This window comes from Chrysemys picta, chromosome 2 (genome assembly GCF_011386835.1).
Source record: "Chrysemys picta bellii isolate R12L10 chromosome 2, ASM1138683v2, whole genome shotgun sequence".
Taxonomy (NCBI): domain Eukaryota; kingdom Metazoa; phylum Chordata; order Testudines; family Emydidae; genus Chrysemys; species Chrysemys picta.
The window spans coordinates 122,543,771-122,569,651 of record NC_088792.1 but is presented as its reverse complement, the minus strand read 5'-3'; the positions used below and the strand labels follow the sequence as shown (position 1 = coordinate 122,569,651).

At 43.9% G+C, this 25,881-nt stretch overlaps 1 protein-coding gene across 9 annotated transcripts in view; it reads right to left on the bottom strand.

Moving 5' to 3' along the window:
• The window catches only part of ANKS6 (ankyrin repeat and sterile alpha motif domain containing 6), an 80,870-nt gene extending 64,836 nt beyond the window's left edge, over positions 1–16,034 (bottom strand). For 3 of the 9 annotated variants that reach the window (XR_010598496.1, XR_010598497.1, XM_042841651.2), the window contains exons 1-4: positions 15,453–16,031; positions 12,281–12,780; positions 7,613–7,657; positions 144–348 (exon numbers count right to left, since the gene is read on the bottom strand). Coding sequence is in view for 6 of the 9 variants with exons in the window: in XM_042841651.2 (XP_042697585.2) it covers positions 144–348; positions 7,613–7,657; positions 12,281–12,780; positions 15,453–15,796 (1,094 nt within the window). In the remaining 3 variants the exon portion in view is untranslated. Of the gene's footprint in view, positions 1–143; positions 349–7,612; positions 7,658–12,280; positions 12,781–15,452 lie in introns of all 9 variants that reach the window. The other 6 variants (XR_010598498.1, XM_005307038.5, XM_042841645.2 and 3 more) reach the window with 5 other exon arrangements.
• Between the last annotated feature and the right edge of the window lie 9,847 nt (positions 16,035–25,881).

Genomic DNA, 25,881 nt, shown 5'->3' with positions numbered 1-25,881 from the left:
TTCCTTGGCATCAGCATATGGAATTTTTAGTTAGCTTGCCCTCTGCTATTCTGAGCCAATATCTAACTGATTACTTTTGTGTCCATATCTACGAAGTAGAATAAACCCTCTCCTACCACTAATCAAGGGGGAAAATCACTTACCCATGGTATGTGGCCTGCATTAGGGCTGTCCAGCCATGAACATTATCTTGTTTGTCAATGTCAGCATTTCTCTCAACAAGCAGCTGTACAAGATCCAACTGTCCAGTTACAGCGGCAATCATCAGTGGAGAAGCACCATCACCATTAATAATATTAACCTGATTTGGGTCTTCATCCACAATCTCTTTAACCAGCTGAAAATTTCCTATGAAGAAAGTCACAAAACAGAATAATGCTGTATATTAGGAATAGACAATTTCTCAGCCTCTAAATTAATACATATTTTGATTTGCTAACATTGACAAAATATTCTTACTTAAAAAGAAAAATAAAGAAACAAAATATATCACCTTTAAAACGTATTGTACTATGAAAACTAAATGAAATAGCAACATCAACAGAAATATTATTACTTCACCTACACTATAGTTCCATCTACATTAGAGAACTGCACTATTTCAAGTTTAAATGTTACAGCTAAGAATTTGTAGTGCTATTTGTTCCTTCAACTGATCAGCGTATCTGTTCTGTTTTGCACAAACAGGCTTAGTGTACCCATACAAAGTGCTCCCTCCAGTCTTTTCCTGTGCACCACAACACTATCCCATAATTCCAAGGATAAATCCCTAGAGCAGGTGTATAAAATGTGTACATTAAATATTATAGAGACATTGGTACTGACTCTGTAGTTAAGGTTTCACTTTGATTTGCACTTAAAACAGGCCTAAAATCCTGTTTCACTTTCATGACCGAACGTGGTGTCGAAACTTTACCACGAAGGAGCCTGTTAGCCACTAGGGCCTTGTTACTTCTACTGTACTCTAGCATCTTAACAGATTTGAGATGACTCTAAGCCCTGGTCTACACTATGAGGTTAGGTCGAATTTAGCCGTGTTAGGTCGATTTTATAAGCAATGCGTCTACACAACCAACCCCGTTCTGTTGACCTAAATGGCTCTTAAAATTGACTGCTGTACTCCTCCCTGGTGAGGGGAGTAGCACTAAAATCTACTTTTCTGGGTCAAATTTGGGGTAATGCAGACACAATTCGATGTTATTGGTCCCCGGGAGCTATCCCAGAGTGCTGCAATTTGATCACTCTGGACAGCACTTTCAACTCCGATGCACTAGCCAGGTACACAGGAAAAGCCCTGGGAAATTTTGAATTTCATTTCCTGTTTGGTTAGCGTGGCAAGCTCAGCAGCACAAGTGACCATGCAGTCCCCCCAGAATCACAAACGAGCTTCAGCATGGACCGAACAGGAGACACTGGATCTGATTGCTGTATGGGGAGAAAAATCTGTGCAGGCCGAACTCCGATCAAAAAGAAGAAATGCTAATATATATGCCAAAATCGTACAGGGCCTGGTGGAGAGAGGCTACAACAGGGACAAACAGCAGTGCTGCGTGAAAGTTAAGGAGCTCAGATAAGCCTACCAAAAGACAAAGGAGGCAAATGGTCGCTCCGGGTCAGAGCCCCATACATGCCACTCCTATGATCAGCTGCATGGCATTCTGGGGGGGATCCTACCACTACCCCACTACTGTCCGTGGACACCTGCAAGGGGGGAGTCTCATGCAACAGGGAGGGGGATTTTGTGGATGAGGAAGAGGAGGAGAAGGAGAATGTGCAGCAGGCAAGCGGAGAATCCATTCTCCTCAGCAGCCAGGACGTTTTCATCACCCTGGAGCCAATACCCTCCCAAGGCGGGTTCCGACCCTGAAGCCAGAGAAGGCACCTATGATGAGTGCACATTTGTAACTACACTACAGGGGATAAAAGCAATTGTGTTTAATGTTTGATTTGCCCTGAAGAATTGGGATGCATTCGCGGCCAGTACAGCTACTGGAAAAGTCTGTTAACGTGTTTGGGGATGGAGCGGGAATCCTCTAGGGACATCTCCATGAAACTCTCCTGGAGGTACTCTGAAAGCCTTTGCAGAAGATTTCTGGGGAGGGCTGCCTTATTTCTTCCTCCATGGTAGGACACTTTACCACACCAAGCCAGTAGCAAGTAGTCTGGAATCATTGCAGCACAAAGCATGGCAGCGAATGGTCCTGGGTTTTGGTCGCATTCAAGCAACATTTGGTCTATATCTTTCTGTGTTAGCCTCAGGAGAGTAATATCATTCATGGTCACCTGGTTGAAATAGGGGAATTTTTGTAAGGGAACAGTAAAAGGACCTCATTTATGCAGGGCTGTTTGATCTTGGCTAAAAGGGATCATCCCTGAGAATAGCTACGCGGTGGGGGGAGGGGTGAAGGGATCATCCCAGAGAATAGCCACACAGTGGGGTTGGGGGAGGGGTGTCCTGCACATCTACCCGAAAACCGCAGCCCCTCTTTTTAAATGGCAAACCCAACCAGCATTGCTTGCGCTGGGAAAGGAGGGTGCTGCAGTTTGAAACCATTCCCACATATTATGAAGGCATTAGAAGCCAACCCCACATACCCTTTGGCTTACCATGGCTGCCTGGAAACTGAATTCTGTTGCCCAGCCGTGTGTGATGTGTCACAATACCAGCAGGCGCTCAATATAAAAGGCAAAATGCGACCTTGTACCTAAAGCACATGTGCTGTCTGCTATGAATTGCTTGATTCACTGTGAGTCTCCCTTTTCTTCTCAGAAATGTATCTTCTTAAATTCTACTCTCCCTTTTTATCCCCCCGCAAGTGCAAATGTTTCTATGCTCCCCCTATCATCTCTGTCCCAGAGGTTATCACAGATTAGAAGGCGAAAAAAACGCACTCATGTTGGCGTGTTTTCCGAGCTCATGCAGTCCTCCCACACGGATAGGGCACAGATGAATGCATGGAGGCATTCAGTGACACAGGCCAGGAAAGCATTAAGTGAGCGCGATGAAAAGAGGCAGAAGGCGATGCTGAGGCTAATGGGGGAGCAAATGGACATGATCAGGCATCTGGTGGAGCTGCAGGAAAGGCAACAAGAGCACAGACCACTGCTGCATCCACTGTATAACCGCCTGCCCTCCTCCCCAAGTTCCATATCCTCCTCACCCAGATGCCCAAGAACGCGGGGGGGAGGCTCCGGGCACTCAGCCACTCCACTCCAGAAGATGGCCCAAGCAACAGAAGGCTGTCATTCAAACAGTTTTGATTTGTTGCGTGGCAACAATAAGCAATGTGGCCTTGTCCTTCCCTCCTCCCCCACCCCACCTGGGCTACCTTGTCAGTTATCTCACTTTTTTTTAATTAATAAAGAATGCATGGTTTCAAAACAATAGTGACTTTATTTCCTTTGCCAGCTGTGATCGAAGGGGGGAGGGTGGTTGGCTTTCAGGGAATTAAAATCAACAAAGGGGCGGGTTTGCATCAAGGAGAAACACACACAATTGTCACACCATAGCCTGGCCAGTCATGAAACTGGTTTTCAAAGCCTCTCTGATGCGCAGCACACCTAGCTGTACTCTTCTAATTGCCCTGGTGTCTGGCTGCTCAAAATTAGCCGCCAGGCATTTTGCCTCAACCTCCCACCCCGCCATAAACGTCTCCCCCTTACTCTCACAGATATTATGGAGCACACAGCAAACAGCAATAACAATGGGAATATTATCAGAGGGGTAGCCATGTTAGTCTGAATCTGTAAAAAGCAACAGAGGGTCCTGTGGCACCTTTAAGACTAACAGAAGTATTGGGAGCATAAGCTTTCGTGGGTAAGAACCTCACTTCTTCAGATGCAAGAAGTGAGGTTCTTACCCACGAAAGCTTATGCTCCCAATACTTCAATGGGAACATTGGTTGTACTGAGGTCTAACCTAGTCAGCAACAGCACCAGCGAGCTTTTAAACGTCCAAAGGCACATTCTACCACCATTCTGCACTTGTTCAGCCTATAGTTGAACTGCTTCTTACTACTGTCCAGGCTGCCTGTGTGCGGCTTCATGAGCCATGGGAGTAAGGGGTAGGCTGGGTCCCCAAGGATAACTATTGGCATTTCAACAGCCCCAATGGTAATTTTCTGGTCTGGGAAGTAAGTCCCTTCTTGCAGCTGCTCGAACAGCTAAAGATGCGAGCGTCATGCACCTTTCCTGGCAATCCCATGTTGATGTCGGTGAAACGTCCCTTGTGATCCACCAGTACTTGCAGCATCATTGGGAAGTACCCCCTTGCAGTTTACGTACTTGGCAAGGTGTTCCAGTGCCAAGATAGGGATATGGATTCCATCTATCGCCCCACCACAGTTAGGGAACCCCATTGCAGCAAAGCCATCCACTATGCCCTGCACATTTCCCAGAGTCACTACCCTTGTTAGCAGAAGGTCAGTGATTGCATTGGCTACTTGGATCACAGCAGTCCCCACAGTAGATTTGCCCACTCCAAATTGATTCCTGACTGACCAGTAGCAGTCAGGCATTGCAAGCTTCCACAGGGCTATCGCCACTCACTTCTCAACTGTCAGGGCCGGTCCCATCTTGGTATTCCTGCGCTTCAGGGCAAGGGAAAGTAACTCACAAAGTTCCAGGAAAATGGCCCTACGCATGCGAGAGTTTCGCAGCCACTGGGAAATATCCCAGACCTGCAACACTATGCGGTCCCTCCAGTCTGTGCTTGTTTGCCGGGCCCAGAATCAGCGTTCCTTTGTATCAAGCTGCCCCACTGCCGCCATGATGTCCCAATTGCCTCATCCCGTGCTTTCAGGAACGTCTGTATCCATGTCCTCCTCACAATCACTCTCATGCTGGCAGGTCCTAGCCAGGTTCTGCACATACTGCAGGATAATGCGCAAGGTGTTTACAATGCTCACGACAGCAGCGGTAAGCTGAGCAGGCTCCATGCTTGCCATGCTATGGCGTCTGCACTGGTAATCCAGGAAAAAAGGCGCAAAATGATTGTCTGCCATTGCTTTCATAGAGGGAGGGAGAGAGGAAAAGAGGGAAGGGAGACTGATGACGTGTACCCAAAACCACCCACGACAATCTTTTTGCCCCATTAGACATTGGGAGCTTAACTCAGAATTCCAAAGGGCAGCGGAGACTGTGGGGACCGTGGGATAGCTACCCACAGTGCACCGCTCCGTGAGCTGATGCTAGCCACGGTATTGAGGACACACTCCGCCGACTTAATGTGCTTAGTGGAGACATATACAATTGACTGTATAAAATTGCTTTCTAAAGATCGACTTCTATAAAATCGACCTAATTTCATAGTGTAGACCTACCCTGAGGAAAAAAAGGGAAGATGGGTGGTTAGCATGAATGTAGGGAAGCAACACCCTTGAAGATGTGCAGTTATTGGCAAGTATCATCCCTTTCTTTGTCAGAGTAGTCTCTGCCCATTTTCAGTATTGCTAGTTTGACAAGCAGTACAAACTCCAGAGATAAGCGGGCTGAAGAGTTTTTAATTGAACATCAATTGTAAAAGCACTCTCCCAAATCTAGCATCAGATCTGGAGGTAAATCTAGGTATTATCATTGTGTAAACATAATCCTATGCTTCTCAGTTTGACCGTGATGAAGACAACCACAGGAGGTATTTCCTGTTGAATTAGCCCAAAGTCCGTCTAATTTGGGAACACTAGCTAAAATGCAAACAAGTCTCTGTGCACAATTTAATCCATCTGGATGGATGTCAAGAAGCAATGACATTTCCCTTACAATGTTTCACATATGGAATAAAAAGAAATCTAAGTAATTTTCTAAACACCCTAGATTTATCTATGTAATAACTCAAAGCTCTCTTAAAATCCACAGTGTAAAGCCTTACTTCTTCACGGTGTGCATGAAGCTTATGGGAAACACACACACACCAGAAAGTTAATTATTTTGTTAAGGTCTTGGGGTGGGTATGTATAACCATGGTCTTGCGAAAAACTGGAAATGGAGGGTCAGGCATAAGACTCTATAGTTTACTTACTCTCCTTATTCATGTCACCATCATCAGGAAGCCTCTTTTTATAGATAGGTTAGTGAGCATCAGATCCCAGATCGTAACTGTGTCTTTGACTGGTAGAAAAACATTAGCTAGACCCTTCAAGGACTTTTTCACTGTTGAGTGCCAAAACACTTTGCTATTGTTGCTCCTCTTTGCTTGATGACACAGTATATTACAGACTTGTTGTCCTGAATGACCTAGACCACACCACCTCAGGTTTGCAGAAGAAAGGTAAAGAACCCACCTGATAGCAGGGATAAGAGATTTTGTACTGCTGCATCTGTGGCATCATCCATTTGAATGTTGGTTTTTCAAGACAACAGATCTTTAGCTCTTCATTACTATGTCAGATAGCATCTCAAGCTGCTCTTCTAAAAAGTCACTGGTCTCCAAAGGTCTGTGGATTAGCAGGCTATACAGTCTGGATTTGTCCCTGGTCTTATAGGTCAGATAGATGAACTGCAAAGATTTTGTTTCAAGTATATATTTCCTGCACTTGAATCTGGAAGTGAGAATTATGGCTACATCATCTACTAATTTGCATTCTGTGGACTGGGTTGGTGGGCCCAAGTGACCTAGCATGGGGGAAATGGTGTCAGCAAGCCAGGTTGCTATGATGTAGATTAGGTAACTCATTTTGCATGAATGGTTGACTGCTGACTTTTACTGATCAGCATAAGGCTGAAATATTTTAATTTATCTGTTTTGAATTTGTTTGGGTAGTCTATTCACTGTGTGCACTGGATTTTAATTTCTTGTCTGCTTATCTTTCCAGTCACTGGTGGGTGCTTCCTCTGTGTTATACTGTGTTCCTAAGTGTTATACTTCTTGATAACACTTATATCAGAGAAGGTTGTATGTAGATGGTCAGTTTGATCAAGGTCATGCTCAAGAATGCATAGATCTCTTCCTGTACTGATGGAGTCTACAGGTTCAAAGCCTCACCCAGGTTGATAGTCATGTCCTGGACTTGCTGGGGTCTCATGAGGATACAGAAGATACTCCAGTGTTGTCATCTAGAGAAGTTGATTGTCAATACCAGTTGGGACATCAGCACCCACCCCATCATCCCCTGACAGCCTGTCATCAGTCTCAGCCAGGGCAAAGATAGATTAATCTAGTTACACATCATCTAGTCTACTGGCAAGAACTGAGGGACTATATACAAACTTTGAAAGACTGACAGAATCAGCATGGCACAGCTCTTGTTACAGTCCTGTCCTCCTGCAACACTGCAGGAAGAATTCTTGCTGACTGTCACCCATCCACCTTGTTATTTACTTGTAATTGAGTCCTGAAAATGTCGGAGTGGATTTCTCATTTTGATATCCTCCCAGTGTGTCAAAGGAATCAAAGGCAGAGAATGTCTTTTTTAGCTTGTCAGAACCTCTGATTTTGAGTCCTTTGATACGCTAAGCACTGATGTAGCTTTTGTTCATATCTTTATCTAAATAGTAAGGAAAGGGCAAAGTAGCCTATAACTCCAGTACACACTGTTTCAATTTTCCATGTTAGCAAGTAAGCCTGCCTTACAGTCTCAAGAAATAGATTTGGTGGTGATTTTTTTTTAATGCTTACCCATTTTCAAAGCATGAAAGACATCAGGTTGCCTCTTGTCATTATCTGAGAAAATACAAATATCTGTATTAAAATTTGAGTCATGTAGCTAAAAATTTTTAGTACAATTAATTTAGCATAAAAAGTAAAAATATATTTGTGATGTTATCTGATTAGAGTATGACCAGGCAAATCATTGTTGCTACCGCTGTTATATAATTGCAACAAATCTTATACAAAGTGTGACGCATGGCCAGAAAGGGTTAAGCAGCTTGCAGGCTAAATGACCCAGAGTCAATCTTTTAGAGACATGTTAGAAAAGTATGTACATGGTAATTAGGGCCATTCCATGTTACATAGGCTAGAACTGTGAAATGCAAACCTGTATTGTTAGAGAATTACAAGTGATACTAATTGTATGTTTACTTATATCTTATTAGATGTTACCCATCTAAACAGACAGTTCCTCTCTGTCACAATAGATATTGATTCAGAGATCAAAAGGGAATATTAACATTTAGATGAATCTTGGGTGAAATAATGTCATTGTCTATATGTCTCTTTAAAGTTTGTGATAAATTGCCTAACGGATAAATTGCCTTATGTTAATCTGTGTAGCTAATTACTGATGATGCTTAGGAAATCGGTCTACTTCAAAGTCTCCATGATTGACGAATCTTCGCCTAAGTACTCCGAGCTGTCAAGAGAAGGCCTGGAACTGTATAAAAATCCCTTGGGTCCTAATCCTTTTTTTATCTCAGGTCTGCTTGATGCTTCATGCAGGGGAAGCTTAAGTCATAAGACTGAGATCTCCAGTCTCATCTGGACCACCCTGAATATAGACATTGGACTAATTCTGAAAGTACTCTTTGCAAATACAAAGCTCACCATCTCTCCTATGAATCTGATCTCAGATCTGTACTCATGTCTGTATGTATATTGATCTTTTAACCAATACGCTCTCTATTTTCTTTTTTAATAATTTTTAATTTACTTAATAAGGATTGGCTGTAAGCGTATATTTGGGTAAGATCTGAAGTATTCCTGAACATGGGAGGTAACGTGTCCGATCCTTTGGGATTGGTAGAACTTTCTTATATGATGAATAAGATTTTCAGTAATGCTCATCATATTTGACTTGGGTGTCTGGGTGAAGGCCTGAAGCTGGGTTGCTTTAAGGCAGTGGTTTCCAACCTTTTTACGCCCAAGATCACTTTTTGAATCTAAGGGCAACCCAAGATCTGCCCCGCCCCTTCACCAAGGCCCTGCCCCTTCCCCAAAGACTTGCCCCACTCACTCCATGCCCCCTCTCTCCATTGCTCACTCTCTCCCACCCTCACTCACTTTCACCGGGCTGTAGTAGGTTGTGGTTCGGGAAGGGGTACAGGCACTGGGCTGCAGCCGAGGAGTTCGTAGCATGGGAGGGGTCTCTGGGCTGAGCCTGGGGCAGGGGAGCTGGGGTGCATAAGGGAGTGAGGGGTACAAGCTCTAGCAGGGAGTTTGGGTACAGGAGGGGGCTCTAGGCTGGGGCAGAGTGTTGGACTGCACGAAGGGGTACAGGGTGCTGGCTCTGGGAGGGGGTCAGGGCTGGGGCAGGGGGTTGGGGTGAATGAGGGGCTATGAGGTGCTGGCTCCAGGAGGCGGCTCAGGCTGGGGATTGGGGTGTGGCCTCCCACAAGCAGCACTTACTTCCGGCAGCTCCCAGTCGGCGGCAGGCGGCAGGCGCAGCGAGGCTAAGGCAGGCTCCCTGCCTACCCCGGCCCCACACCGCTCCTGGAAGGGGCTAACGTGCCCCTGGGCGGGGAAGTGTGGAGCATGTGACTCCGCACACTGCTCCTCTCTGCAAGCACCAACCCCACAGCTCTCCCGGCCAATGAGAGTTGCAGGTATGGTGCTTCCAGGAGAGTGTGGGGCCAGGGTAGACAGGGAGTCTGCCTTAGCAGCAGCCACGCTACACCACCAGAGATTGCATTCGACTGGGAGATCCTCTAGGATCGACCAGTTGATCGCGATTGACCGGTTGGTGACCACTGCTTTAAGGGACCTGTGTTGTTGGCTTCTGGGTAAACAGTAATATATTATAGAAGCTGTTTTATGCTGGCTTGGTAAATCTAAGTATTGGAATATCCACCAGCTTTGCAGATTGTCTGCCCCATTCTTTGCAGTTCACCCTAATTGAGTAACCTCAGAGTGGCTCCGTGGGACCCCCGTCACAATATTCTATATATAATTATCTTATTCCAAAATGTACATTCGGGCTTCTATTTGATCAGTAAAGAAGAAAGCATAAAGAAACTAATATAGGCCCTGTGGGAGCAGAGGTCCACCTGCAGGGTTCTCAGTGCAGGAGCAGGACTACAAACTGTATAAAGGATCAGTAGAGTTGTTTGCCACCCAACATCTATTCTGTATAAGGAAAAGAAATCTTTTGAAATGTATACAGTAATGTGTCTGGAACAGTAAAATATCTGTTAAAGGATGACATTCACTTCAGAAGGCCCACAATAAGGTTCAAAGCATTAGTGTGAATTTCTGGGATAAAATGTGTGAGCTTCAACACTGGGTAAATATTCCCCAAAGTGCAAGTCTACTCTGAAACCTAGCAAAAAAATGGCTTTGTGGGATTCCATTTTCATTTCTACTTATGGATTTCCACATCAAATTTGCTCAGTTCACATAAAAAAAATATTTTTCTAAACCCCCTTTCCAAGGCCATCATCTCCATCCTTTTATCAATGATAAAAGAACGTAAGAATGGCCATACTGGGTCAGACCAATGGTGCATCTAGCCCAGTATCCTGTCTTCCGACCGTGGCCAATGCCAGATTCTTCAAAGAGAATGACCAGAACAGGGAAATTATCAAATGATCCATCCCCTGCTCTCCAGTCCCAGCATCTGGCAGTCAGAGGATAAAAATTCTGCATATGAAATTATTCCAATTTTAAGTTTTTTAGGACATGGTGTTTGTCTTCATATATCTCTGTGAAGTCTCTAGGAACTGTTGGCACCACATAATTAAGGGGAAAAGTGATATATTCTGTTTTGTGTATACAAGTCAGATAATAAATCCAGCTCCCTCTTCCAAAGCATTATTGGCAATTCAGTGTTAACAGAAGTATAAAGTAATGATATATTTGAAATGAAATCAAGAAAAGGTGGACAGAACTACTAAGTTAGAAGTTGCCATTTTTACACAGACAGTTTTCTGTCCATAACTGGACTTCACAGGGAGTAATTCCAAAATACTGCATAGAGTCAAATGCTGAGAAGAGAAACCAAAGGAAGAATGAGAATTCCTTGGACTCTTTAAAACTGGGAGCAGTAGTTGAACGTAATACCTGGTCCTAGTCACATGCACTAGAGGAAACTGTATAGAATGCTTCCTAACTCTTAGGCAAAGGGCCAGAAAGGAGAGACCCTCGGTCAGGAAAGGACCTGGAAAGGGGGACTCCTTGCACCTGTCAAGTAAAAGGCCAGATAGAAAGACACCAGGGAACTGCAGCTGGCTGCAAGAAAGCCTGAGCTGGAGACCCCCTGGACAAAAGCATATAAGGACTGTGAAGCCCTGGAGACAAGGGTTAAGACAACACCCTGTAGGGCAGCCAGAATATTTTGTTTTTGTTTTAATGTTGTGTATTTAAAAAAACCCTGAGAAGAAAATTTGAAGTGTGCTGTTGTTTAGGGAGTGAATTCTCCTTCCCTCACCGGGCGCATCAGCCAGCCATTTTACAGCATATTAGCAGATATTTAAGAGCTGCAAAACTCATGTGAGTGTCCCTTTCTGCTGCCTTGCCCCTTTTGAGAGTATATAGCTAGACCCCAATGTATGGCAGGGATTAAGGCCTTGTCTACACTAGCACTTATGTCAGCAAAACTTTTGTCACTCAGGGGTGTGAAAAAACACACTCCCTGAGTGACATAAATTTTGCTGGCATAATTTCTTTTGCCCAATAATTCCTGCATCAGACCCAGAAATTTATGGATGAACTACAGTATGTATTTAAAAAACACATTCAATCTTGCTTTAAAAACTTGAACTGATAAAGAATTTACCACATTCTTTGGTGGTCTGTTCCAAAAGTTAATTATTCTCTTTGTTAAAAAATTGTCTTATTTCCATTTAGACATTCCATTCCAACGTTACTCTGCCTTTGTCTGCTAAAGAAAAGAGCCCTCCGGTATAAGATTTCTTGTCCCTATGTAGATGTATTTAGATTTTGATCTAGTTACCTCTTAACCTTCCCTTTGTTAAACTAATAAGACTGAGCTCTTTTAGTCTCTCACTGCAAGGCAGGATTTCTAGACTTGAATCATTCTCGTAGCTCTTCTCTGAATTGTCTTCAATTTTTCAATATCTTTGACCCTTTGGATAAATATTTTTATTTTCCCCTAAAAGAGCACAAATATGATCCCGCTTGGAACACCAATTTTTTTGTTTTAATTTTTCAAGTCAAATTCACAGTCTTGTTGCCATAAAACTATGGAAATACTAACATGCCTCCATATTATTTGGAGAAAACCTGTTTGCAGGCAAAGGTGAGTAAATCCACTCCAAGAACATCTAGATCAAGAGCCCTGTGCCTCAAAGTATAAAATGTACATTAATTACTACCTCTTTGGTTCTTATGTCTCAAAAATGTCTAACCTAAACCCTGCAGAAAAGAAACCAAAAGAATAGTAACCCATACCTGTCAGGGGTCTGATTGTTGTTAGTGATTCCAAATAATCTTTCATGTCTTTATGTTTGAAGCCAATGGAGATTTCAAAAGGTGTTTTATTCAGCACATTTAGGTGATTAGGATTGGCTCCCTTGTCCATGAGTTGTTGTGCCAAGCTCAGCTTTCCACTAACAGCTGCCAGCATTAGAGGACTCCAGCCCACAGTCTTCACAGTGTAATTACAATCAGCTCCCCAGTCCAGTAGCAAGTGCACCACTGCCTCATATCCATGCTGGGCGGCTGCTATTAGTGGTGTTATATCAGGCAGTTCCTCTTTGCTGTTGTCAACCAAACTGGTATTAAAATGGTCATAATTATCAACAAAAGCTCCAGATTCCAGCAACAATTTCATGACACTGACATGGCCACCTCTAGAAGCCATTGTAAGTACACTGGCTCCCAGCTTATTCTGTGCATTGAGATCAGCACCATTCTCCAACAAGATGTGAGCCACAGTTAGATGTCCAAACCTTAAGAGGAGGAAAAAGAATTGAAAAAAGAACCAATTCTACTGTAACAAATATCTCCTATAGAGAGCATGTGAGAAAATTTTGCTGCAGCAGTTATCCAGTATGCTAAACTCTCATAAGATACCTACATCAACTGAAAATGTACCATTTGGACTCAAGACTATCACCGCTGCCCAACCCCCATCCTCTGACATTAGGATTTAGAAGAATCCACAGAACTATAAAGATCTGGACAAAACACAAATGTCCCAGATCAAGAGGGCATTTAAATATATGTGAGTTCAATATGGGAATATTCACATGCTTAAAATTCTACACATACTTAAGGGATTTCCTGAATCAGGGCCTAAAAAAATAGAAGTATTGTTTTAATACCACTACTGGATGACCTGCCACTGTGCACACGTATTTCCATTATAAATCCCTATGTTCAGATATAGGCTAGGTCTACACTGGGGGAGAGGAGGGTCGACCTAAGAGACGCAACTTCAGCTACGCGAATAGCGTAGCTGAAGTCGACGTATCTTAGGTCGATTTACCTGGCCGTGAGGACGGCGGCAAGTTGGCCACTGCCGCTCCCCTGTCGACTCCGCTTCCGCGCCTCGCCACAGTGGAGTTCCGGAGTCGACGGCAGAGCAATCGGGGATCGATTTTATCGGGTCTACACTAGACGTGATAAATCGATCCCCGATAGATCGATCACTACCCATTGAGCCGTCGGGTAGTGTAGATGTACCCATAGTCACTTTTAGGGGGGTTATTTCACTTTTCAAATAGAAATCTTTCTTCACCATAAACTTCTCCCCACCCCAAGCTTTTGAAATTTTAGAATGGAGGTTTTATTTGTTTCTTTTAAATTACCAGTCCAATTAACAACTGGCCCAGTAGTTCAAAACTTCAAATTCAATTTTCCTTCCTATAAATAAGCTTCTACTGCTATGAGCTCTGCAGAGCCAATATAGCTCTGCGAGAATGAGAGAGATTCTTAACCATTCTGTGGTCAAAAACAAAAAAGTTCCAATTTCAGAATATTTATTATTGGGGATGAGGCAGAAAGACCTAAGCTTGGCTGTGGTGAAAGATGCTAGAAAAGGGAAGAGTTAGCATTCAGTGTACAAATCAAAAGGAAGGGGGAAATGTTCGAGTACAATAATTTTGTTTTCAAATGCATGGGGCTTTTAATAAATATCTCAGTCTCAGTATCCTGCAGGAGATTGGAAACAGGCAAGGTTTTTTTGTTGTTGTTTTTGTTTTTTTCTGTGTGTGGGGGGGTTATTTTGTTGTTTCTTTTGTTTCTTTAAACACTACCAGGATATTTTTTATATCATAAGAATCAGGATATGTCCCTCATTCTTGCCTCACCTTCTCTCCTCCCCACTCTCCCCTCTGTGAGCTCCTGATAAAAGAGGTTTTCCTAAGTTCCAGGAGGAGAAGCAATGACAGCATAGCCAGGAAATGCCTCCCTGTCCAATTTTGCTACCAGTAGCTGAGTGTATAACATGTATCAGCTACCCCATTTATCATCTGCCCCTTTCTTCCCACAGTAATTATTATCATTTAATATTTGTCACATAAGAGTATTTTTTGGTAATTCATGTATATATATACACTCATACATTCAAACACCTAATTAAATTTACCATAACTCAACAAAGTTAAACATTTCTGGTTAACTTGTGTGTGTGTATGTATATACATATATACATACACAAGTTAACCAGAAATGTTTAACTTTGTTGATTTATGGTAAATTTAATTAGGTGTTTGAATTTGCATTTGCGAGTGATCAATGTGTGTCATCAATTAGCATAAAATAATTTGTTCCTTTTCCACACAGGATTTGATGTTAAGCTTATACTCTGAGAGTACAGATTTAAGGAAAGTATTTATTTTGGATCAGATTGTGATAAAATATACACTTCTGTTATAATAAGCCTGATTTCTCCATTTATATAAAACCCAATATCCCCCAGGCACCAATTCAGCCCTGCTGGCACTCCCCAGGAGGAGCACTGGGTTGGAGGGACCATTGCCAGGTGCCTGGTTTTCAACTGGAATACCTGGTCGAAAAGGGACCTGCCCCAGCCCAGTGAAAATGAGTGAGTGTGGGGGACAGCAAGTGACAGAGGGAGGGGGATGGAGTGAGTGGAGCGGGGCCTTGGAGAAAAGGCAGGGCAAGCGTGTTCCGTTTTGTGTGATTAGAAAGTTGGCAACCCTAACCCTGTTTATTATGGGCTCTAGCCAGGGTAAGTGGAGGAACAGACACACTCCAAGACACGATGATGTTCAGGAAGGAATGTCTCTGCTCCGAGCTGACCACTCCCCCAGGTTTCCGCTGCTCTTGGGGGTTGTTTTGTTTTCTAACTGTCTTCCTTGAAATGAAGAAAAAATAGGGCCACTTTATAAACACCAAAGCCGGGTCAAACCGGGGCGGGAGCAGCCCCAGTAGGAGCCGTTCCGCTAGAGAAGAGACATTGCCCAGGCCACTGCGCCCCAACCTCTGTCTTGCAGGAAACCCCTGCGCTCTAGCCGCCCTCATCCCACGGCCCCTGAGCAGGGCGATCCCCAGGCGCCCTAGCGCTGGGCTCGGGGGATGCCCCAGGCGCCGCTCGGGCGGCCGGAGCATGCTCAGTGGCTGCGGGGGAGCGGATACGGGCAGCGCCCGGCCCTACCTGGCCGCCTGCATGAGCGGGCTCCAGCCGTAGTGGTTCCGGCTCTGCACCGAGGCCCCTTTGCGTAGCAGGAACCGCACCAGCTGCTCGTGGCCTCCGGCGGCGGCGAACTGCAGCCCCGTGTTCCCGGCCTCGTCCGTGCAGTCCACCGGCACCGAGGGAGGAGGCGCTGCCGCCTCGCCTGCCCCGGACTCCGCCGCCTCCTCCGCCCCGCAAGCGGAGCCGCCCGCCGCCTCCGCGCCGCCCCCGGGCAGTCCCAACAGGCGCCGGGCGCTCTCGTAGTCCCCCTGGTCGCAGGCGCGGAGAAACAGCTGGACCTGGGTGGGAACCCCGCATTCCCCCATCGGCAGCGAGCCCCGGGCAGCTGCCAGCTCCGCTCCCTACGTCCACCCCCGGCGCGGGCCTCGCTGCCCTGGAAGGAGAGCTCGGCGCTCCGCCCGCGGGAGGGCAGCCGGTGTAATGTTACACACAGCGCTCCCGTCCCCGGTTGCTCCGGCAGCAGTTCCTGACAGCTTGGTGCTTCTCGGTCTGGCTTTGCTACTCCTCGCTTTCCCCGTCCTCTGGGCCAGGGGCGGCGAATGGGGACTGATGTGGGAAGGCCTGTCACAACTTGCTAGCGCTCCCCTCTCCCCAGCTCTTGGGGCAGGCATTGCGATGGTTGGGGGTGCACCGTCACAATTTGCTACTACTGTGAAATCTGCATTTCCAGTTTGGACATAAATAAAGACAAACATTTTTGTAATTTGGAAAACCATTCGACAGCGGTAAATGGCAGGGCTAGTGTATGTGAAACCCTGAATGATGTTCTGTCTTTATTAGTCTCTATAGACCATATAGTTTCTATAGTAAACAAATATTTTGTGTATAGGAAACACTGAAACTAGTGCAAAGCATTGTAAATAGTATTTGAGATACATTTTAAACACAAGCTGTTAGGCAGAATTTCTTCCATTGTTCTTTATGCAACCTTTTCCCCCTATTGTCAGTTAGACATACTGATCAAGTTTTCCACCTGATCTGCTTACCCACTTTGGCAAAACATATGAGTATATTGCCCTAGCTCTTATTCCAGAGACATTTTCTCAGGCCTTTTTCCTCACTGTTCAAACTGAAGTGCCTTGTCCTCACAGTTTTTTTCCCCCGGTAGAATCATAGAACTGGAAGGGGGACCTTGAGAGGTCATCTAGTCCAGTCCCCTGCACTCAAGGCAGGACTAATTATCTACACCATTCCTGACAAGTGTTTGTCTAACCTGCTCTTAAAAATCTCCAATGAGGGAGATTCCACAACCTCCCTAAGCAATTTATTCCAGTGCTTAACCACTGTGACAGGAAGTTTTTCCTAATGTCCTGTTATACCAATAAAATAAAAACCAGCAGGATCTTATTAAGAGGGATAAGACAAAGATGCCACATTTATTGTAAATATAATGATAAAGCAAAAGATAAAAGTAAACAACATTGTTTGACTACTTATTCCTATCACTACTTATTCTTATACACACACACACACACACACACACATATATATATATATGGATTCATTCACACAATCATTCATTCAAGTTCTGTATAGGTGTTATAGTTACCAGCCTAGAGGTTGCTCATGCCAAGTTACTGGCCAGGTATCTTGGTCATGAGGATGGAGCCGAGTCTGTGTCAGATGCACCTGATGCTCCTGGAGGTTGGCAGCAGAACCAGAGACTCAAAGTCATCAGTCTTGAGAGTCCACTCTTATAGGATTTAATTCCTATGTTAGTCTATGGGAGCTGTTTCATTCTGCTGTTGCTGACTCAATCATCAGATGGCACATTCCTGGGCACATTCCTGGTGGCTCCAAACTGTCCAAAGTTTGTGTTTCTCATCCTTCCAGGTGATGGGGTGGATGGATCCCAGTTTATCCTCCGGAGGTTGTCTGGTCATCCACTTGACACATTCTTCGGCCGATGGATACTCCCTTTCTAGGCTGGCACCTCCCTAACCATTCATGTACATCAAGAATTCATCAGCATACATTTCATATCTTAACCATATTTTAATTTACTGTCTTCACCACTTTCGGGGAGTGTGCTAATTCATTTGAGATTCCCTGCCCTTTAATCACAGAGGGTGGGGGTCTGTCCTAGGAGCCGTTGAATGAAGTGAAAATCACTTAACGGCTTATGGTGTTTATTTACATTGTATCAATTACTTCAAGAACAAAGTCAATTAACTTGTAAGTTTTACATAGTAATAAAGTATCTTTCACAGGATAGATATAATCAATGGTTTCTACAGACAGTAGCTTACAAGTTTTAACAGAAGACCCAAGAGATTTTTGTACATGGTGAAACTGTTGGATTTTAAAGTGTGGGGGACAAATTATGAGGGGGTCACTGTCACTTGGGGGAATCACTGTTAGTACCTTCTTTAATATCCCTACAGTCCAACCTAAACTTCCCTTGCTGTAATTTAAGCCCATTGCTTCTTGTCCTATCCTCAGAGGTTCCTCCTCCCTGTAACAACCTTTTACATACTTGAAAACTGCTAACATGTCCCCCCTCAGTCTTCTCTTTTCCAGACTAAACAAACCCAATTTTTTCAATCTTCCCTCATAGGTCATGGTTTCTAGACCTTTAATCATTTTTGTTGCTCTTCTCTGGACTCTTTTCAATTTGTCCACATCCTTCCTGAAATGTGGCGCCCAGAACTGGACACAATACTCCAGCTGAGGCCTAATCAGAGCGGAGTAGAGCAGAAGAATTACTTCTCATGTCTTGCTTACAACACTCCTGCTAATACATCCCAGAATTATGTTTGCTTTTTTTGCAACAGCATTACACTGTTGTCTCATATTTAGCTTGTGGTCCACTATGACCCCCAGATCCTTTTCCGCAGTACTCCTTCCTAGGCAGTCATTTCCCATTTTGTATGTGTGCAACTGATTGGGCCTTCCTAAGTGGAGTACTTTGCATTTGTCCTTATTGAATTTCATCCTATTTACTTCAGACCATTTCTCCAGTTTGTCCTGATCATTTTGAATTTTAATCCTATCTTCCAAAGCACTTGCAACCCCTCCCAGCTTGGTGTCGTCTGCAAACTTTATAAGTGTACTCTCTATGCCATTATCTAAATCATTGATGAAGATATTGAACAGAACCAGACCCAGAATTGATCCCTGTGGGATCCCACTCATTATGCCCTTCCAGCATGACTGTGAACCACTGATGACTACTCTTTGGGAATGGTTTTCCAACCAGTTTTGGACCCACCTTATAGTAGCTCCATCTAGGTTATATTTCCCTAGTTTGTTTATGAGAAAACCTGACCTATGAAGAAAGGTTAAAAAAAAACTGAGCATGTTTAGTCTTGAGAAAAGAAGACTGAGGGGGGACATGTTAACAGTCTTCAAATATGGTAAGGGCTGTTGTAAAGAGACAGGACTGTGAAACAATTGTTCTCCATGTCCTCTGAAGATAGGACGACAAGTAATGGGCTTATTCTGCAGCAAAGGAGACTTAAGTTAAATATTAGAAAAAACTTTCTAACTATAAGGGTAGTTAAGCTATGGAATAGGCTTCGAGGGGATGTTGTGGAATCCCCATCACTGGGCGCTTTCAAGGACAGGTTGGACAAACACCAGCCAGGGATGGTCCAGGTTTACTAGCTCCTGCCTCAGCACAGATGGTTGGACTTCATGACTTCTCAAGGTCTCTTCCAACTCTCCATTTCTATGATTCTATACTGTGTCCATAATATGTAGCGTACATGCCTGTCTTCTTCAGTTCTTCATAACAATGTTGACATCCTCCTTCTTTTCAAAACATTTCTCAGTGTTGTCAGCAAAACCATCCTTCACAGCAGACATGTGCATGCTCTTTCATTGATCAGTCACTTATGTCCCAGGGCTGTCTTCAGCAGTTATGTTTATAATGTTCCCCCTGCCCCTTGAGTTCTCATTGGCTCAGCTATATGGTGAGTAAATGGGAGTGACCTGCCAAGTGGCTATACAATGAAAACATTCTATAGAGCTTCAGAAACAAATACAGAGCATGTCTAGTAACTGCCACACTCTGTTCCTGGTGATCAGCTCTGCACATGTGTTGAGGTACAACATCACCGTGTTTTATGTAAGCTGAAAATATTTTTGTTGTGCCTATCAGACTGTGCCCTTACACCTTTGTGGATATTGCAATAATGGACTCGTTAATATTACCATCATAATGCAAGAAAGGGGTAAACATGACAAATGCTGCGTTTGTAAGTTAAATTTTCCTGGGACCACGCAGTTATTAAAAATAAGGCTTATATTACTTTTGGTTAGCTAGCAGGTAGAGGCTGAAATCAAAGAGAAATCTTTGCAGTTAAAGCACCAAAACTAAGGATCAGTTGGTTAATTCTAATGAGGCAAGAGTGCCACCACTGTCTGTGCATTGCTTATGGAGGGGATCACTCTACAGCTAAGCCAACACCGTCTGTGTGCACAGCAGAATCTACCATAATACTCTCAGGCCTTCACTCTCCTACTCATGAAAGATGTCCTGACCAGTGCAGGTCAGAAAGGAGCAAGATCACCTTTAATTTTAACCTTAAACCATTTACTGAAATTTTGTCAGGCCAAAACTGATACTTGTGAAATATTGCAAAGGTCTTTCTATATAGGACAACATTCTAAGATGAGTGCTCCACTACTTCACTCCTTCTCTTTGGATACACCTGGATTATACAATATTTTTAAAATGTTGAACCCAAGTCAAAGGCCTGATGGTGATAGGTTTTGGGGAATGACTCTTGCAGTCTTCTATGGTTGCCCTGACTGCCGTAGTCAAAACTAAGGTCATAACCTCAAAACAAAAGTGTCCATGCAGGGGTTTAAGGCACAGTAACTTATGTGCATTAACTTCACACCTGTAGTGTGTCACACCATCTAGACAAGCCCTTAATAGGGGAAGGGAATAAGGGAAAATGAGGGGTAAGAAGTCTTTATTAATTCCTTTAGTTTAAAATGTTTTAACTGGTTTTCCATGACACCCATGCATTGGGGGGAGGGGGGTAGCAGACATTAAGATGCAAATGCCTCTGCTGGAAAAGGAGCAGTATTCACTACATAATCAATATCAGAGTTGTCAAGCTCTGAATAATAATGATTAATTTAACATCTAAATCACCAGTATAGTCTGTGTCCCCAGTGCTAAGAGCATGTGTATTTTCAGTGTCAGGTAACAACATGTATTAGTAAAAACTCAGTGGAGACAAGGCATTTTAGGCTATGGCTACACTACGCAGCTTTTAGCGACAGGGCTGTGTTGCTACAGCCATGTCACTAAAAGGCGCGGAGTGTAGCCGCTGTTTGTTGGCTCTCCTGCCGACAAAAAACTTCCACCCCCAATGGGTAGCGTTTGCGTTGTCGGCAGGAACAGCTGTTCACACCAGCGCTTGTCGGTAAAACTTTTGTCTTTGGGGTTGTGTTTTTTTAACACCTCTGAAAGACAAAAGTTTTGTCATTTAGTTGCCAGCGTAGACATAGTTTCACCCAAGGCAAACTAGGTGAGGTCAGCACTATGCCACCCCACCCAACCAATGCAAAGGAGTAACTGGATAAATCATCTTAAAAATCCTTGATTTTAGCAGGACAGAACAATAAACTTGTCAGAAAGAAGAACATCACTGAAATGTATCATAACCAAATATGTAGCATACATAAAAGGCTATGAAATTAAAATATGAAATTAGAAATATAAAAAATTGCATAGAAAAATGAACATTTATTTATGCAACAAATGAAGTAATAGGAGAGTAAAGTGTGCACTTCAGTGTTTTCAGGATAGGGAATTACAGAAATAAGGAGTTTTAATATGTTTTCAATTACAAGAGGAGGTAGAAATCACATGTTACTGGAAGTACAAAATGATATGGAATGTTATGGGAATGTACAGCTCTTTTAGGTACATGGCTTCTTAGGGTGAGGTGACAACAAAAGTATCAAGCTAATGTGCCCTAAAGGCTCAAAAACAGAAAGGAAAATTAAGAGAGCCCCAAATGTATTTATCTATCTACTTTAATGTCATGATTTTGGGGGGCATAATTCATGATTTTTGAATACTTGTGGTTGTCAATCTGTCTTGGGGTTGTATAGCTAGCCTATATTAAGTAAAAAATACAGTAGAAATTTGCCTTTGAGGAGGATTTTATAAAAGATAGTATAGTGACCTTTGGGCCAGATTTTTAAAGGTATTTAGGCAGTTAGTGAGATTTTCAAAAGCATCTAGGTGCTTTCAACCTTTAAAATTCTGGCCTGTGGTGAATATATGGGAACCAAGTTCTACACACATGTGACATATGAAAAAGCATCAAGGTACTGGATGGATAGAGAGGCAAAATAACAGTTTATAAAGGCAATCCGTTTGGTGGATCAAAGGGCTTGGAAGAAAGGGTGGAGTGGGGGCAGGGTCTGGGACAGAGCATAGGCGCATGCAGGGGCGTAATCAAGAAGGCCAAAGCACAACTGGAGTTGCAGCTAGCAAGGGATGTGAAGGGTAACAAGAAGGGTTTCTACAGGTATGTTAGCAACAAGAAGAAGGTCAGGAAAAGAGTAGGACCCTTACTGAATGGGGAAGGCAACCTAGTAACAGATGATATGGAAAAAGCTGAAGTACTCAATGCTTTTTTTGCTTCGGTCTTTACAGACAAGGTCAGCTCCCAGACTGCTGTACTGGGCAGCACAGTATGGGGATGAGGTGAGCAGACCTCAGTGGTGAAAGAACAGATTAAGGACTATTTAGAAAAGCTGCACATGCACAAGTCCTTGGGGCTGGATCTAATGCATCCGAGGGTGCTGAGGGAGTTAGCTGATGTGATTGCAGAGCCATTGGCCATTATCTTTGAAAATTCATGGCAAGCGGAGGAAGTCCCGGACAATTGGAAAAAGGCAAATATAGTGCCCATCTTTAAAAAACGGAAGAAGGAGAACCCGGGGAACTACAGACCGGCGGTCAGCCTCACCTTAGTGCCTGGAAAAATCATGGAGCAGGTCCTCAAGGAAACCATTTTGAAGCACTTGGAGGAGAGGAAGGTGATCTGGAACAGTCAACATGGATTCACCAAGGGCAAATCATGCCTGACCAACCTAATTGCCTTCTATGATGAGATAACTGGCTCTGTGGATATGGGGAAAGTGGTGGAAGTGATATATCTTGACTTTAGCAAAGCTTTTGATATGGTCTCCTACGGTATTCTTGCCAGCAAGTTAAAAAAGTATGGATTGATTGGATGAATGGACTATAAGGTAGATAGAAAGCTGGCTAGATCATCAGGCTCAACGGGTAGTGATCAACGGCTTGATGTCTAGTTGGCAGCCGGTATCAAGCGGAGTTTCCCAGTGTCCTGGGGCTGGTTTTGTTCAATATCTTCATTAATGATCTGGATGATGGGATGGATTGAACCCTCAGCAAGTTTGTGGATGACACTAAGCTGTGAGGAGAAGTAGATAAGCTGGAGGGTAGGGATAAGGTCCAGAGTGATCTAGACAAATTGGAGGATTGGGCTAAAAGAAATCTGATGAGGTTCAACAAGGACAAGTGCAGAGTCCTGCACTTAGGATGGAAGAATCCCATGCACTGCTACAGGCTGGGGACTGACTGGCTAAGCAGCAGTTCTGCAGAAAATGACCTGGGGAATACAGTGGATGAGAAGCTGGATATGAGTCCAGCAGTGTGCCCTTGTTGCCAACAAGGCTAATGGCATATTGGGCTGCATTAGTAGGAGCATTGCCAGCAGATAGAGGGAAGTGATTATTCCCCTCTATTAGGCACTGGTGAGGTCACATCTGGACTATTGCGTCCAGTTTTGGGGCCCCCACTACAGAAAGGATGTGGACAAATTGGAGAGAGTCCAGGACAGCCTCCCCATCATGCTCCAACCCAGTGTGCACGCACACACACACACACACACACACACACACACACACACACACACACTATTGCCCTTTCCCCCAACCCAGTGCATCCACACTCACACACTCTACTGCCCCTTCCTCCAACCCTGTGTATACATACATATACACACACTACAGCCCCTTCCCCCAAGTCAGTGCATCCACTCACACACACACAACTGCCCCTTCCCCAACCCAGTGCATCGACACACACACACACACACACACACACAAACGACCCTTCCTACAACCCAGTGCATCCACGCACACAGACACTACAGCTCCTTGTCTACATCCTATGTGATAGTCATCTCCATAGCCCTCCATTACTGTCACCTCCACATTACTGTCTCGTCCGCAAACACAGGACATTCATCTCAAATTACTACCTCTTCCCCCCATTTCACCCCCACACCACAGCTCACTGCACTCACCATCTGACTACAGACATTTTCCTCCATTCAGTACATCCACCCCCAAAATTACAGCCACTTTCCTTCATTCAATCAGTTATCTTTCTCCCAAACCAATACAATCACCCCCACATTCTACACCACCTACCACCCTTGCACTGTAACCTCTTTTCCCCCATCCAAGCCACTCATAGAGTGAGGGCTGGATTAATGCATAGGCAAACTAAGCACATGCCTAGGTCCCAGACTGTGGTGAAGGGGGCAAATTGTTTTTTGTTTGTTTGTTATCAATGCAGATTTGTACGCAAACTCAAATAATTTAATTCACTTGAATGAGTGGTGTTGTGACTTTATGCATGGGGTTGCATCACCACTCAAATTTGCCTTTGCTATCCCTCATCATGACTTTAGGGGCAGCTGGACCAAATTTGAGTGGCATTGTGAGTGCAACAGCACTCACTCAAAATTGGGCCTGGCTATTCCTCCATCATGATGGAGGGGTAGCCAGGCCAAACTTGAGTGGTGTTACAACCCCATGTGCCAGGTCCCAATGTCACTCACTCAGGTGAGTGTAAAGTTCTTTTAGTTCATGCGCAAATCTGCATCAGTGGGCAAGGATAGTCCTCACATACGGTTGAGATTCATTGTTTCATTCCCAACAGAGCCAAGGAGAGAGAAGGGACTGGGTAAAGAAACCACTTCCTTTTTCAACGGCAGTAAGTGAACAGGCTGGATGGGAATTTACTGCAGTGGCACGTAAGGGAGGGAACATCATGGACGGGTATTTTCCCCCCTTCTTTCCATTTATTGGCTGTTTGTTGTTAGTCACAGTAGAAGGTAGGGGCCCAGAAATTTATGTTTGCCTAGGGTCCAGTGATGGGTTAATCTGACTCTGCATACGGCACAGTCTCTTCCAGTCACCCAATACAGACATATTACAACATCTTCCTCCCACTCGGTACTTTCCTCCCCACATTACAGGCCCTCCCTCAGCCATTACAGTCATCACCACACTAGAGCTTCATTACTGTCCCTTTCCCCCCCACTTATTACTTCCACTCCCACAACATAACCCTGTCTTCCTACATCTGTGCAGTGCTTGTTATGCTACAGCCCCTTGTCCTCACCTCAGTACTCACCCAAATACAGAACTCCACAATCAAACAACTGCCCTCCACACCACTATATATCTCCCATGCTGCCGCTTCCCTCTCTAACCGAAGCCAGTTACCTTCAAAATCCATGCTCGTCAGTATCTATAGTTCCCTGATACTCTTGTGACACATGACCAGAAAGGGTTAAGCATCCTGCAGGATGAATGACTCAAATTCAACCCTTAAAAACATATGGGGAGATAATGTTTGTGTTTTTGTGAATTTACATATATATTTTGGTAAAGGTCAACAATGTAACCAAACAGTCCCTGTCTATGCTGTATTCTGTTAATTCAGAGATCAAAAGAACTGTAAACATAGGAAATCGCTGTATTCATCTCTCTTTAAAGTGTATTACAAATCATTTGTGAATGTTGGAAAAACAGGCAATTGCCTTATGTTAATCTGTGTGAATAATTAATGACAATGCTTAGGAAATTAGGGCCTATTGTTCCCAGAGGGACTCCAACCTGTCAAAGCAGGTCTGAATTGTATAAAAGATGTTTGGGTCTCAATCCTTTTTATCTCAGATCTGCTTAAGAGTCATCAGGAGAAGTTTGAGTAACAAGATTGAGATCCCAGTTCAGACTGGACTCCCCTGACATATAAACATTGGACTATAACCTTTGGACTATTTCTAAAATAACTCTTTGCAAGTACAAAGCTCACCATCTCTGCTATGAATCTGAACCTCAAGAATTGAACTCATATCTGTATGTATATTGATCTTTTAACCAACACTCTCTCTTTTTTTTTTTAATAAATTTTAGTTTAGTTAATAAAAATTGTCTGTAAGCATGTATTTGGGTAAGATCTGGAATATTCATTAACCTGGGAGGTACCTGTAATGTGTCTGATCCTTTCAGATTGGTAGAACCTTTTCTTTTTTATAGGATGAAATAAGATTTTCAGTAATCTTCATCATTTTTGACTTGGGTATCTGGGTTGTGG